The sequence below is a fragment of the Schistocerca nitens genome, chromosome 4, assembly GCF_023898315.1.
Source record: "Schistocerca nitens isolate TAMUIC-IGC-003100 chromosome 4, iqSchNite1.1, whole genome shotgun sequence".
In the NCBI taxonomy this organism is placed as follows: Eukaryota; Metazoa; Arthropoda; class Insecta; order Orthoptera; family Acrididae; genus Schistocerca; species Schistocerca nitens.
Genome location: NC_064617.1, coordinates 235,940,463 through 235,956,713, shown reverse-complemented (window position 1 = coordinate 235,956,713; position 16,251 = coordinate 235,940,463). Strand labels below are relative to the sequence as shown.

General features: G+C 40.6%; 1 protein-coding gene across 3 annotated transcripts in view; it reads right to left on the bottom strand.

The window, feature by feature from the left end:
- The window catches only part of LOC126253283 (integrin alpha-PS1), a 618,322-nt gene that overhangs the window by 25,480 nt on the left and 576,591 nt on the right, over positions 1 to 16,251 (bottom strand). For all 3 annotated transcript variants that reach the window (XM_049954507.1, XM_049954508.1, XM_049954509.1), the window contains one exon: positions 3,986 to 4,209. In XM_049954507.1, the coding sequence (XP_049810464.1) occupies positions 3,986 to 4,209 (224 nt within the window). The remainder of the gene's footprint in view (positions 1 to 3,985; positions 4,210 to 16,251) is intronic.

Genomic DNA, 16,251 nt, shown 5'->3' with positions numbered 1-16,251 from the left:
ACTTACCAAACGAAAGCGCTGGCACGTCGATAGACACACAAACAAACACAAACATACACACAAAATTCTAGCTTTCGCAACCAACGGTTGCCTCGTCAGGAAAGAGGGAAGGAGAGGGAAACACGAAAGGATTTGGGTTTTAAGGGAGAGGGTAAGGAGTCATTCCAATCCCGGGAGCGGAAAGACTTACCTTAGGGGGAAAAAAGGACGGGTATACACTCGCGCACACACACACACATATCCATCCACACATATACAGACACAAGCAGACATATACAGAGGCAAAGAGTTTGGGCAGAGATGTCAGTCGAGGCGGAAGTGCAGAGGCAAAGATGTTGTTGAATGACAGGTGAGGTATGAGTGGCGGCAACTAGAAATTAGCGGAGATTGAGGCCTGGTGGGAAACAGGAAGAGAGGATATACCGAAGAGCAAGTTCCCATCTCCGGAGTTCGGATAGGTTGGTGTTAGTGGGAAGTATCCAGATAACCCGGACGGTGTAACACTGTGCCAAGATGTGCTGGCCGTGCACCAAGGCATGTTTAGCCACAGGTTGATCCTCATTACCAACAAACACTGTCTGCCTGTGTCCATTCATGCGAATGGACAGTTTGTTGCTGGTCATTCCCACATAGAATGCGGCACAGTGTAGGCAGGTCAGTTGGTAGATCACGTGGGTGCTTTCACATGTGGCTCTGCCTTTGATCGTGTACACCTTCCGGGTTACAGGACTGGAGTAGGTGGTGGTGGGAGGGTGCATGGGACAGGTTTTACACCGGGGGCGGTTACAAGGGTAGGAGCCAGAGGGTAGGCAAGGTGGTTTGGGGATTTCATAGGGATGAACTAAGAGGTTACGAAGGTTAGGTGGACGGCGGAAAGACACTCTTGGTGGAGTGGGGAGGATTTCATGAAGGATGGATCTCATTTCAGGGCAGGATTTGAGGAAGTCGTATCCCTGCTGGAGAGCCACATTCAGAGTCTGATCCAGTCCCGGAAAGTATCCTGTCACAAGTGGGGCACTTTTGTGGTTCTTCTGTGGGAGGTTCTGGGTTTGAGAGGATGAGGAAGTGGCTCTGGTTATTTGCTTCTGTACCAGGTCGGGAGGGTAGTTGCGGGATGCGAAAGCTGTTGTCAGGTTGTTGGTGTAATGGTTCAGGGATTCCGCACTGGAGCACATTCGTTTGCCACGAAGACCTAGGCTGTAGGGAAGGGACCGTTTGATGTGGAATGGGTGGCAGCTGTCATAATGCAGGTACTGTTGCTTGTTGGTGGGTTTGATGTGGACGGACGTGTGAAGCTGGCCATTGGACAGATGGAGGTCAACGTCAAGGAAAGTGGCATGGGATTTGGAGTAGGACCAGGTGAATCTGATGGAACCAAAGGAGTTGAGGTTGGAGAGGAAATTCTGGAGTTCTTCTTCACTGTGAGTCCAGATCATGAAAATGTCATCAATAAATCTGAACCAAACTTTGGGTTGGCAGGCCTGGTAACCAAGAAGGCTTCCTCTAAGCGACCCATGAATAGGTTGGCGTACGAGGGGGCCATCCTGGTACCCATGGCTGTTCCCTTTAATTGTTGGTCTGTCTGGCCTTCCAAAGTGAAGAAGTTGTGGGTCAGGATGGAGCTGGCTAAGGTAATGAGGAAAGAGGTTTTAGGTAGGGTGGCACGTGATCGGCGTGAAAGGAAGTGCTCCATCGCAGCGAGGCCCTGGACGTGCGGAATATTTGTGTATAAGGAAGTGGCATCAATGGTTACAAAGATGGTTTCTGGGGGTAACAGATTGGGTAAGGATTCCAGGCGTTCGAGAAAGTGGTTGGTGTCTTTGATGAAGGATGGGAGACTGCATGTAATGGGTTGAAGGTGTTGATCTACGTAGGCAGAGATACGTTCTGTGGGGGCTTGGTAACCAGCTACAATGGGGCGGCCGGGATGATTGGGTTTGTGAATTTTAGGAAGAAGGTAGAAGGTAGGGGTGCGGGGTGTCGGTGGGGTCAGGAGGTTGATGGAGTCAGGTGAAAGGTTTTGTAGGGGGCCTAATGTTCTGAGGATTCCTTGAAGCTCTGCCTGGACATCAGGAATTGGATTACCTTGGCAAACTTTGTATGTGGCGTTGTCTGAAAGCTGACGCAGTCCCTCAGCCACATACTCCCGACGATCAAGTACCACGGTCGTGGAACACTTGTCCGCCGGAAGAATGACGATTGATCGGTCAGCCTTCAGATCACGGATAGCCTGGGCTTCAGCAGTGGTGATGTTGGGAGTAGGATTAAGGTTTTTTTAAGAAGGATTGAGAGGCAAGGCTGGAAATCAGAAATTCCTTGAAGGTTTGGAGAGGGTGATTTTGAGGAAGAGGAGATGGCTCCCGCTGTGACGGAGGACGGAACTGTTCCAGGCAGAGTACAATCTGGATAGTGTTTTGGGGAGTTGGATCATTAGGAGTAGGATTAGGATCATTTTTCTTCGTGGCAAAGTGATATTTCCAGCAGAGAGTACGAGTGTAGGACAGTAAATCTTTGATGAGGCCTGTTTGGTTGAATCTGCGAGTGGGGCTGAAGGTGAGGCCTTTAGATAGGACAGAGGTTTCGGATTGGGAGAGAGGTTTGGAGGAAAGAGGTTTGGAGACAAGCAGACATAGATAAAAATATGTCTGCTTGTGTCTGTATATGTGTGGATGGATATGTGTGTATGTGCGAGTGTATACCCGTCCTTTTTTCCCCTAAGGTAAGTCTTTCCGCTCCCGGGATTGAAATGACTCTTACCCTCTCCCTTAAAACCCACATCCTTTCGTCTTTCCCTCTCCTTCCCTCTTTCCTGATGAGGCAACAGTTTGTTGCGAAAGCTTGAATTTTGTGTGTATGTTTGTGTTTGTTTGTGTGTCTGTCGACCTGCCAGCACTTTCATTTGGTAAGTCACATCATCTTTGTTTTTTACTGTTATTTCTTGTTAACAATATTAGCTTATTTCCAAGATTCAGCAGCTTTCACTCAGTTAATACTCAGCAGAAATCAAACCTACATTTGGATCGGACTTCCTTAAGTCTTGTATAGAAAGGTGTGCAGTATACTGCTGCATCCATTTTCAATAAGCTACCAAAAGAATTCTAAAATCTTAGCAGTAATCGAACACTTTCAAATCTAAACTTTTTTCAGGTTCATGAACGTTTTATTTTTATCTATTATTACTTTTTTGTTTTAATTTCATGTACTGACACATTCCATGACCTTGGAGATTTGCTCCTCAATTTCATCCTAAGCAACTTGATGTGTAAAAAATAAATAAACATCTTTCACAACATTCAATCTCATTCGCAGATGGTCAATAATATTGCTTCATATAATATATTGCGGAATATTATTAACAGTTGCAGGGACCATTTCATATTCTTGCCAGTGTCTTCTTTGGTACTGGGATTATTGCATTCCCTCTAAAGTCTGAGAGGAAGTTGTTAGTTGATTTCCCGATTAGGCACATGCTTTTAGTATGTACACTGAACATTGTTTTGCAAGTTCTAAGTCTTATTTGTATATGATGATGGCAGTAGCAAAAACTGTGTAATAAATAAGTATGTTAAGCAATCTAGATGGTTTTGTTCACACAAATAAAGAGTATGCTTAGTTTATGTCATATGTCACACATACTAAGTCGGACAGTTTTGACATGGTTGGTTCTCCCAAAGATCTTAGTAATTCTGAGGCAATGTCAGCTGCTCCAGATGCCCTGATTTGACTTAGAGGGGAGTTTATGGGCTCTTTAAAACTACAATGGGAATATTATGAATAAAGTGAGCACTTGCTCTTAAATGTGGCAATAATTTCAGCTTTCTCCACTATGGAAAGGCAAGCAAAAGAAAACACCACATACAAATGAATAAGAACACAATTTAAAACCTTAGGTTTCAGAATTTTAGGCAATTCCATCACCAGGAGAAACCAAAGCAGAAAGATGTAAGTGACTGAGAAAGAAACAGACTACTTGTTTTACACTGACCATAGTTACTATTTGTCTCTGTCTTCCATCCTTATCAGTTTGCAGTTCTGCGCGGATAACCATTTCAGTATCACGCTTTCTCCGTGTACTGGCAGATGCATTGGCTTCATTGTCTGATATCATAATAAGAGCCTCCAGAGGTGTCTCATCAACACCTGGTCTCTGGACAAGCCCTAAAGGGTTGACTTGTTCTGGTTCCATGTAGCACTGTCCTCCACCAATTGCTGAAATAATAATAATAGTAATAATAATTTTAACAACAGAATTTCCATGTACCTTTGGTATTAAAATAATGTGTTCCATACAGTTAATTGAATGGTTACTTGAGTTTTCATTACTGTGTTATCTAAAGTTTGCATTACATATTCATAATATTCAAAATTACCTAAGACAGATTGCCTAAGTCAAAACCGATAACTATGTGATAACTATACAGTTATCTTGGTGCAAATTATGTTGTTAATGTAAAGGTTCCTTTAAGTTCCACCACCATGGTGCTATCTACAGAACATAGTGAATGAATGATGAATGAATGAATGAATGAATGAGTCAAATTCTGGAACCCATGGAAGCTGATCAGACACTATGATGTGCTTTTAGGAGCTGTACTCACTTATTTCAAAGCTGAACATGTTTTATTACTGGGGAACTAGGACATGCTTTGCATTTGCTGAATATGTATGGTGATCGGATGTATGTCCTAATCTCCTTCTCCCCCCTCCCTCCAACATCTCTTCATTCTCCCCTCTCTATGTCCATTTCCTCCTCCTCCTTCTCCTCCTCCTCCACCCCCCCCCTCCCCCCTCTCCATCACTTCATCTTCCCTTTCCTTGTCCATACCCTCCTCACCCTTTGCCCTCTATCTCCTTTTTCTCTGTCTCTGTCTATACCCTCCTTTGCTTTCTCTCTACCCATTTCCTCCCCCCTCTCCCTTCTCCATCCATATCCTCTTTCCCTCTCTCTCTGATCTTGAGCCTTGTTTATTGTTAGAGCAAACAAAGCCTTGATTGCGAATTGAAGATGCTTAAAATAAAAGAGCAAATTTGTTGGTATTCTTGGTACAGTATTTTACATAGTATTAATTTGAAAACTGGTAGGATTACAAACTTTTGGTCAGTTCAGATTCCATAATAGTATTCTAACCAGACGCTAACAAGCCATAAATAAAGCTTTCCTGGTTTCTCTAAAAACAACTGAGAAGAAGAAAATAACATAGCACATTGCTATAGAAGTTACAACTGACCATGAGAAAGGAAATGAAGCCACACATTTTCAAACTGCAACATTTTCTTTCTCATAGTCAATTTTAATAAAACACTTGTACATAGTTTTTTATAAAAATATATAATCTAGTAAAAATATCGAGTAAATCGCTCAAGAACTTTTTGACATTTTTACTAACAATGTTTCCCCTTTATATAGGGTGTTACAAAAAGGTACAGCCAAACTTTCAGGAAACATTCCTCACACACAAATAAAGAAAAAATGTTATGTGGACATGTGTCCGGAAACGCTTCATTTCCATGTTAGAGCTCACTTTAGTTTTGTCAGTATGTACTGTACTTCCTCGATTCACCGCTAGTTGGCCCAATTGAAGGAAGGTAATGTTGACTTCGGTGCTTGTGTTGACATGCGACTCATTGCTCTACAGTACTAGCATCAAGCACATCAGTACGTAGCATCAACAGGTTAGTGTTCATCATGAATGTGGTTTTGCAGTCAGTGCAATGTTTACAAATGCGGAGTTGGCAGATGCCCATTTGATGTATGGATTAGCACGGGGCAATAGCCGTGGCGCGGTATGTTTGTATCGAGACAGATTTCCAGAATGAAGGTGTCCTGACAGGAAGACGTTCGAAGCAATTGATCGGCGTCTTAGGGGGCACGGAACATTCCAGCCAATGACTCGCGACTGGGGAAGACCTAGAACGACGAGGACACCTGCAATGGACGAGGCAATTCTTCATGCAGCTGACGATAACCCTAATGTCAGCGTCAGAGAAGTTGCTGCTGTACAAGGTAACGTTGACCACGTCACTGCATGGAGAGTGCTACGGGAGAACCAGTTGTTTCCGTACCATGTACAGCGTGTGCAGGCACTATCAGCAGCTGATTGGCCTCCACGGGTACACTTCTGCGAATGGTTCATCCAACAATGTGTCAATCCTGCAAATGTTCTCTTTACGGTTGAGGCTTCATTCCAACGTGATCAAATTGTAAATTTTCACTATCAACATGTCTGGGCTGACGAGAATCCGCACGAAATTGTGCAATCACGTCATCAACACAGATTTTCTGTGAATGTTTGGCCAGGCATTGTTGGTGATGTCTTGATTGGGCCCCATGTTCTTTCACCTATGCTCAATGGAGCACGTTATCATGATTTGATACGGGATACTCTACCTGTGCTGCTAGAACATGTGCCTTTACAAGTACGACACAACATGTGGTTCATGCACGATGGAGCTCCTGCACATTTCAGTCGAAGTGTTCGTACGCTTCTCAACAACAGATTCGGTAACCGATGGATTGGTAGAGGCGGACCAATTCCATGGCCTCCACGCTCTCCTGACCTCAACCCTCTTGACTTTCATTTATGGGGGCATTTGAAAACTCTTGTCTACGCAACCCCAGTACCAAATGTAGAGACTCTTCGTGCTCATATTGTGAACAGCTGTGATACAATACACCATTCTCCAGGGCTGCATCAGCGCATCAGGGATTCCATGTGACAGAGGGTGGATGCATGTATCCTCGCTAACGGAGGACATTTTGAACATTTCCTGTAACAAAGTGTTTGAAGTCACGCTGGTACGTTCTGTTGCTGTGTGTTTCCATTCCATGATTAATGTGATTTGAAGAGAAGTAATAAAATGAGCTCTAACATGGAAAGTAAGTGTTCCCGGACACATGTCCACATAACATATTTTCTTTCGTTGTGTGTGAGGAATGTTTCCTGATAGTTTGGCCGTACCTTTTTGTAACACCCTGTATATAGGGTAATTTTTATTAACGTTTAAAAAACCCTAAAGCAACATAGATGACGCTGAGACAAGTAATTTATTAAGAGACTTGGGGGCCACAGATGTTGTGAAATACCCTACAAGTGGCAAAGAAATGTTGAACATGTGACATCGCCAGATGACTTGACTTGCCACACATGCAGGAATTGAGCTTGTTAATCCTACCCTTGCCAGTAGGGGGCAGTGCCACACGTTGCTCTGCTAGGCTACTCTGTTTCCAAACACCATTTGTAAATGTTATCTGTTGTAAAGATAGAAGTTACAACATTCATTAAATACCTGACCTGGGTTGGAATGATCAGGTGTGACAGACTGATAGGCTCCACTGCTGCACATGTTGCAAGGTACATCATCTGCAGACGTCGCATGTTCAACATCTGTCATCCGCTTTTGGGGTATTTACCAACATTTGTGGCCCTGTGTCTTATATTAAATTACTTGTCTCAATGTCACTTTGGGGTTTTTTAAACATTAATAAAAATACCCTGTTTATTAAAAAGTTTTGGCCTTTGTCTATCCAAATGTTTATGAATATTATGTAATAAATCTTAAGTAAACCAGTCAAGAACTTTTTGAGAAGTTTGCTAACAATGTTTCTCCTTTATATATTATACATATAAATATATATCATGTCCACCCAATAATTATTAGAGTATTGTGCAAAAATTTGAAGTAATTCATTCAAGAACTTTTGAGATTTTTGGTATCATCATCTTGACTTTATATAGTAGTACAGTTTCTTATCATTATTATTATTATTATTAACAGAATGTTCCATTCACTTACTTCATTGGCAACAGGCACTTCAAAAGAAACTAAGTGCCTGTTCCAGGATTCAGTTTTCAGGGAATCTAAAACAATTTTTCTGTTACTTAATGCCTATTTCACCTCTGGCAACGACTTTTAATGTGAATAATGTCAACTGCCTTTCCCAGTCCACATCAAAAGTATACCCCCTGATAACTGGTAAGGTTAGTAAGTACAAAGCTCAGAGGAATGTATGGGAATACCACCTACAACAGGACAAGGCACTGCAGGTTTAGACCAACCTTTTGGTTGGGTGGGGGGGGGGGGGGGGGGGGGGGGTCAGCTTCACTTTTTACTTTCTACTAGTTATCTGGTCAAGCACACATGAAACTAATTTTTGGATGCATAAGCAATCAACAAAATCAGTCCTATTTTTGTTCTGACATTTTACTAGCAGAAATTCCCAAAACTGCCTCAATACAGCGCACTATGATGCACTATGGTAGAGTGATGTGTAACCCTACATATTCCTATATGACAAATGATGGTCATGATAATTAAACCACATAATAGTTCTGTTGTTAACTATGAGAAGCTATTTTGAGGTTTTGTTATCTGTTTGTATGTGACACATATACAGATGGGCACCATTCATTTTCATGGTGGGGATAGTGATAGCATTATTACCACAAGCTGCAGTACCTGCATGGACTTTGGGTAATCTCCTCGAGTCGGTGACCCTGTTTGGAGTAATGTGGTGCACTACCAAATGAAAGCATGTACCATAACAATGCAGCATGATGCCATGGCAAGATAGATGTTGACTGAAACATTAATTGATGTCATTCTAATGTTAGATTCTTATATATCAACTCATTATGAGTGGAAGCAATGTTCCCTATTTTGTAATGTTTTGCAATGCAAGAAGTCCTTGTGCATGAGGTTAATTACAGAAGAAATGCTTTTATATAAAGTTGAACATTCGCTGAAGCTTATTTGATTCCAGTACAAGGCCAACTGCACTGGTGAAGTAGTCCATTGGGTCTAGTCAGAACAGAATTTGAGTTTTAGGTGTAGACATTCAGAGTCACAAAAGAAATCAGTTAAAATCTGAACACAATCATATTCATATATACAAAGGGGAAAATCGCATTTTGGTGCCCTGGCAACAGGATCCACAATAATTTTGTGCTGGGAATTGATAAAAGTCAAGAAAGAAGATTTTTATTAAATGAAAAGTATGAAGAAATTTAACATTTTAAATTGAAGATTTATTGAAGATTATCAACATTCTCATTAGCAAGCAATTCACTAGCAGAATATTATGATGAATCAAATAAGTAAGTCAATCCATGGAAGACAGAGAATTGGAGAAGAAATAATTTGTCAGTGAATTATAGTTAAATTAATCAACAGCAATTACTTCTCAGAAGAAACAATAAAGTCCATGACTCAGAAGATTTAGATACCTAAATTACAGTCTAAGATTTCAATGGTGGCATGGGAATTGCAGTCTGAGATCATTAAATAGTGTGACTTACTGAAAAATGAGGTCAATGAACAGTTTAAACAATAAAAAAGGATTTAAAATGGATTATATATTTCACTGATAAGAATTTACTTAGGTACATAAACAAATCTCAGACAAAATAATCAGGTTAAAGTGTCTGAGCAGAATAAAAATTTAGAAGTAACTGCAATGTTAAGTTCTAGTTTTGTAGCCTTATAGAAGTGAGTCAATGATTTATTTGAAGAGTAGGGTCAGCAAAATATTACGTTATCTGTTGACACCTCTCTTTCATCAGATGATGTGTGCAATCAGTTTGGGAGAAGTTATTCAATTTTAATACCCCAGATATGCTGAACTGGTGGGACACTTAAGTGACAGATTTCTGTTGGCACTGTAGAAATGGTTGTTTGGATTTTCGTTGCCCAGTGGTAATTGATGTATATTTATCTGACGTGTGATGTTTACATAAGATAGTGTACTACTAACTTGGTGTTAACATTAAGTGAAGAATTATATCCCCTTTAAAAACATACATTTTCTCTTACTATCCTCCTCCATTATGCTGAGGCCATGACACTATAACATCAGCACTGAGAGAATATTTTAACTGATCACACAGACTTCAGCTAAAACGAAATAATCCTCTCTCACAAGCATTACTCGCCATCTTTCATTACAATCCTTGCTGAACAGCTATAGCTTTGTATTTTTGTTGACTATATCTTTTTGTTGACTACACCTATGACTTTTTCCCCATCTTTGTTTGGCAAAATAGGACAAAGTTCAGAACTCTGGAGGTGTTCACCAGTGTGCAATTGCAAATGCAGCTTCAGTGTCACAGTACATATGAATATTTTGTTGCATGAGAGACAGATCTATGGATGTTCAACAGTCTGCAGTTACAAATGCTTTCCACTATAAGATACAAAGCTAGAATCTGTGCAAGCAGTAGTCTCTGCAACTGTAAAAGGACTAAAAACTGAATACATGATGATTACAAAGGGCTTGGGTCACTTAACATAGGAGCAAAAAATGATACATCTCTTGTTACAACATAAGAATAGTGATATGTACATCTTTCAATGATGGTGTACTTAATAACCCATAAAAGAGAAGATCAAATATGGCATTTATGATCCTTTCAAGCACTTTAATTAAGTAATATCATGTTTGACACTTATGGTCACTTGCATATTTCAGTCATAGTTGAGATACAAGTGATCAAATAATATTACATACAGGATTTCTGATCCTTTGGATATTTCATTCACCACTGAGCTACTTGTGATTAAATAATGTTAAGTGTTTTATGGTCTTCTGAATATTTCAATCACTTATCGGCAATTGTGATTAAATAATATTATGTATGGCATTTATTGTGCTTTACACATTTTATTTGCTCTTGCACTATGACAGATTAAGGTCGCATATGATCCTTGTGAGGAGTTAATCTCTCATGTGTTGGTGACGATTTTTATTTATTTTTTATAAAAATCACTCATTTTATACTACTTTCAATGACTTGAGGACACTTATGCAACTTATGATCCTTGATCAAAGTCATTCACCATTGTGTTACAACAGATAGTATAAGAACACATATGTTACATAAATTTTTGATTTAAATAGTTCTCTATTATACTATCCATGAAAATGGAAGGTCATGTAGTTTGTTTAAGACATTTCATAAGATTCTTTAAATATTTCACTACCTGAGATGATTGAAGATTGTATACACACATCAAAAAAAGTTTTGTATCACCTCAGTTCCAAGAGTTCCACAACCTGTACAGAAAATTGGAATAGAGATAAATATAAACATCATTTCTGCCCTTTTCATTGCTCATGTAAAACACACATTGCCTGACGTACCACCATACAGCTAGACCTTTAGAGGTGGTGGTCCAAATTGCTGTGCTAATACCCAGTAGCACATCCCCTTGCATTCATGCATGCCTGTATTCGTCGTGGTATACTATCCACAAGTTCATCAAGGCACTGTTGGTCCAGATTGTTCCACTCCTCAATGGCAATTCAGTGTAGATCCCTCAGAGTGGTTGGTGGGTCACATCGCCCATAAACAGCCATCTTCCATGTATCCCAGACATGTTCGATGGGGTTTATGTTTGGAATACATGCTGGCCACTGTAGTCGAGCGATGCCGCTATCCTGAAGGAAGTTATTCACAACATGTGCACGATGGAGAAGCGAGTTGTCGTCCACGAAGACGAATGCCTCGCCAATATGCTGTCAATATGGTTGCACTATCGGTCGGAGGATGGCATTCACGTATGGTACAGCCATTGCGGCACCTTCCATGGCCACCAGTGGCGTTATGTTGGCCCCACATAATGCCTCCCCAAAACATCAGGGAACCTCTATCTTGCTGCACTCGCTGAACAGTGTGTCTAAAGCATTCAGTCTGACCGGGTTGCCTCCAAACACGTCTCCAACAATTGTCTGGTGAAGGCATTTGTGAAACTCATCGGTGAATAGAACATGATGCCAATCCTGAGCGGTCAATTCGGCATGTTGTTGGGCCCATCTGTATCGCACTGCATGGTGCTGTGGTTGCACAGATGGACCTTGCTGTGGATGTCAGGAGTGAAGTTGCGCATCATGCTTCCTATTGTGTACAGTTTGAGTCTTAAAACGACATCCTGTGGCTGCACGACAAGCATTACTCAACATAGTAGCGTTGCTGTCAGGGTTCCTCCAAGCCATAATCGGTAGGTAGTGGTCATCCACTGCAGTAGTAGCCCTTGGGTGCCCTGAGCAAGGCATGTCATTGACAGTTCCTGTCTCTCTGTATCTCCTACACACCCAAACAACATTGCTTTGGTTCACTCCAAGACACCTGGACACTTCCCTTGTTGAGAGCCCTTCCTGGCACAAAGTAACCATGCGGATGCAATCGAACCACGCTATTGACCATCTAGACACAGTTCAATACAGACAACATGAGCCGTGTACCCCCTTCCTGGTTGAATGAATGGGACCAGTCGGCTGTCGGGCCCCCTCCATCTAACAGGCGCTGCCCATGTATGGTTGTTTACAACTTTGGGTGGGTTTAGTGACATCTCTGAGCAGTCAAAGGGACTGTGATACAATATCCACAGTCAACATCTATCTTCAGGAATTGTGGGAAGCAGGGTGATGCAAAACTTTTTTTGATGTGTGTATATTAAATGGTAATGATTATACTAGTAGAAACACTAACTGAGGATCACTTATATCACTTACAAAACTCATGATGATGTTATGTCACATAGCTTATTAATGATTATTTACAGATGTAATTGTCTATTGTAATATCAATAAATATTGCAAAAGCCATTCATGACATTTTTAAACATTATTTTTCTTTTTGTGAGCTAACCATCTATCTTGACCTACTTCATAAAAGAGAGAGAGAGAGAGAGAGAGAGAGAGAGAGAGAGTGTGTAGAATTTGAACAATGACAAAGAATTTAACTACATGGTAAGTTGATTGTATTCCACAAACTTACAGATTATTAGTGAACATGTGGTTGGCTTTAAGTTCTTCATAATCATCTGTATAAACTACTTACTTGTTGCAATGGGTTAGAATAAAAACAGGCAATGCGATGCAGCAGGAGGCACAAAAAATATAAGAAACAGATGCAGATATGATGTACTTTACATGCACTTCATCCTTTAATATAAATGTTATATTGTGTTGATGTACAAGTAAATCATAAAATGAAGGCTGCACAACAGAATTCATTAAATCTTTTTTAAACAAACATATCTCTCTGATGAAAAGGTAATCATTATTGGTCAGAAAGAGCAGGATTTTGAGATCACTTTTCGGCAGCTGTGGGGCAAAATTGGAAGTGACCTCCGAGTCTTACATGGAAGCATGCATCAATAAAATATTCTTGGTTTAAAAGTCACACCACTTTGAACAAAACTTTCACGCTTTTGATAACTGTCTTTGTCATCATCATCATCATCATCATCATTATATTCTTCTTCTTCTTCTTCTTCTCCTTATCCTTCTCCTTCTCCATAAGTTAAAATCACCAAAAGACATACGAACGGGAGGCAAGATGGGCAGCTGCATCCTACTGCTGGACCGAGTGATGTCAGGTGGTGCGAGGGATCGGTGTCATGTTTCAAACTGCCACTCTCGCCTCCTGACAAGTGTTCCAGATGCTACTATTGCAGGATAAGCAGAACAGTGTGCTAGCCCTGATGCCAATGGGTAAGACAGCTATCAAAAGCTTGAGTGTTTTTATTCAAAGTGACATGGCTTGTAAACTAAGAAACTTTATTGAAACTGATGGTGTCTATTCTGTACAACTGACTACTAATATTCCCTCCACCCCCCCCCCCCCCCTCCCCTTGGGAAGAGTTCCTGTCTTTTGTGTTTGTGTGTGTGTGTGTGTGTGTGTGTGTGTCAGCACATGCCTGTGTGCATGCATGGGGGGAGGGGGGGGGGGGTTGGTAAGAAGGAAGGGTATCAGTCTTTGCAGCTGTCATCTTTTCATCTTAGATCTCAACATTCCTGGTGTTTATTTCATTTCTTTTGTCACTCAATGGGTACCAGTTCTATCCTGCCTCTTTCCATATTCTGTAATCCTTTTAGTGAGATCCTTCTTTTTTCCATCAGTTTAATTCACAAGGAATTTTTCCTTTACCAGTATTATTACTTCACAATGAGACATGTTTGCATGGACACTTGGTGTTGTTGCACTACAGTGATATACTACCCCAAGTATATAATGAAAAAAGGAGATATAATGATAATTAATTACACATCACAAGAATAACTTTACAACTTTCATACTTTTACCCAGCAATGTAATAAAAAGATATTAGCAATTTCACATTAAGAGGGGGGCAGGGGGGGGGGGGTGGAAGAACTGAAAATGAATTGTACTTGGTGTCATTCTAACATCTAGCTGGGAGTCAAAAGGTATCATAAACTATCAATAGTAAAAAAGCTGGAATTAGTTCTGAATAATCCAAGTTTCTAATAAATGTCAGAGCATGAGTATAAACTAACAACAATGATATATCAACAAGTTGGATATTGTTTAAAGTGGAGTATAGGGGAATACTTAAAAACCAGAGAGAAAGAAAACCAGCCAATCAGATATGGATTCACAATAAAATGGGAGCGAGTCCACCACAAAATAAACAAGAAGACAAAATGGAAGTGAGTTATAAAGTTGTAAGACAGATGCTGTATCCTTATACAGGGTGTCCCACTTAGAAGAAGCCCCACAAACAAAGGTAGTAATTCCACTGAAATTGCAACGTGTAATTTGTGACATTTGACATGACAATACTGCACTCTGCAACATTGTTTGATACAACAGTGTATTTCTGCGTGTCACTGTGGCTGGAGCTCAGCGTTCAGTGTTCAGTGTTTAGTGTTTAGTGACAATGTATTGCTATTTTGTTAAGGAGTGCATGTTTCTTATGAAACAATATTAGATTATTGGTTCCGTTAAGATATGTCAGTGAATATTTGTTGAACAGTTTGGCTGCATACGAAAGTTAGTGAACAATATGGTGAGAAGTGGATCAGTTTTGGATCTTCATGGCAAGGGATGGCTGCCATTATCAGAAGAAAGAGTGACTGATATGAAACAACAATTGTTGGCCTCTCCTGCAAAATCTGTTTGACATTTATCTCAGGAATGTGAAATGTCACAGTGCTCCAAAGAAAGCCGGCATGTGGATATACATGTCCACAGTTGTTCAGGAACTGAATGCCAATGATGAAGACAACTGCATTACATTTAGCTGTTGGTTTCAGCAATTTATTACCCAGAAGACAGGAATATTGCAGTACACACAGTTCAGTGATGAGGCATGGTTCCACCTCTCTGCCTATGTAAACTCTCAGAACACACATTTGTGCTGTAATGAAAATCCACATGCACTGGTCGAGCAACCCCTGTATTCACATAAGATAGGTGTGTTATGTGCAAATTCACAGCATCGCATCATCAGACCACTTCTTTTTGAGTTTGCTGTGACAAATGCAGTTTACATCAAAACGTTTTGGGAATTTGTGAACCAGCTGGACAATGATGAACTTACCCTTGGCACTTACCAACAGGGCAGTATCACATGCGACGTCTCGAGAGACAATGGCTGAGGTCGAATCATTTTTCTCTAGCAGAGTGATTTCATAAGGACTGTGGCCCCCCAAGGTGACCTGATTTAGGACCACCTGACTTTATCCTATGGGATTGCCCAAAAGGCAAGGTCTACAGAACAAACCAAACAGATTGAAATTTATGAGAGAACATCATCTGTGAAATCCAGGCAGTGACACCAGAGGTTCTGGCAGCAACATTCAAGAATCTGCAGCGTCATGTTCAATTGTGTTTACAAGCCGAGGCCAGTTATTTCCAGCACATTTTGTGATTCACCTTAATTTTGTCAAGAACAAGATATGATATGTTCATTTCAATTCATTTCCTAATTTTTACGCAAAGCCTTTAGATGTAATTTAAGCAGAAGTTTGTTTGTAGGGTCTCTTTCGAGTGGGACACCCTATATACCAAGTATGTAATGAATAGGGTATGTGTACCACGGCAGGACAACCTTCACCTTACATGACGAATGAAGAAATGTATGCAAACGTATATTATTGTTGTGAAAAATATTGTGTGAAATGGGAGAAGTCTTTCTGAGGAAAGAGGTGTTTTATGAATATGTAAGGGGGCAGTCAAATGAAAATGAGACAAATAGGAGGAAAGTAAGTAAACTGCTTGTTATCTCAAAAGTAATTGCCATAATTGCTCATACATTTATCTCACTGTGAGACAAGATGCGCAGTGCCTTTGTGGAAAAATGTCTGTAGTTGTTATTGTGAGGATTCTCTCCATGTTGATACGATCTTGTTACTCATTTCAGAGGGACCCCGCCTTTCACCAAACTTCTCCTGTGTAATGACTACTTTCATGTAGTAACAGGCACTGGGTGGTTCACAACAGGGGTTTA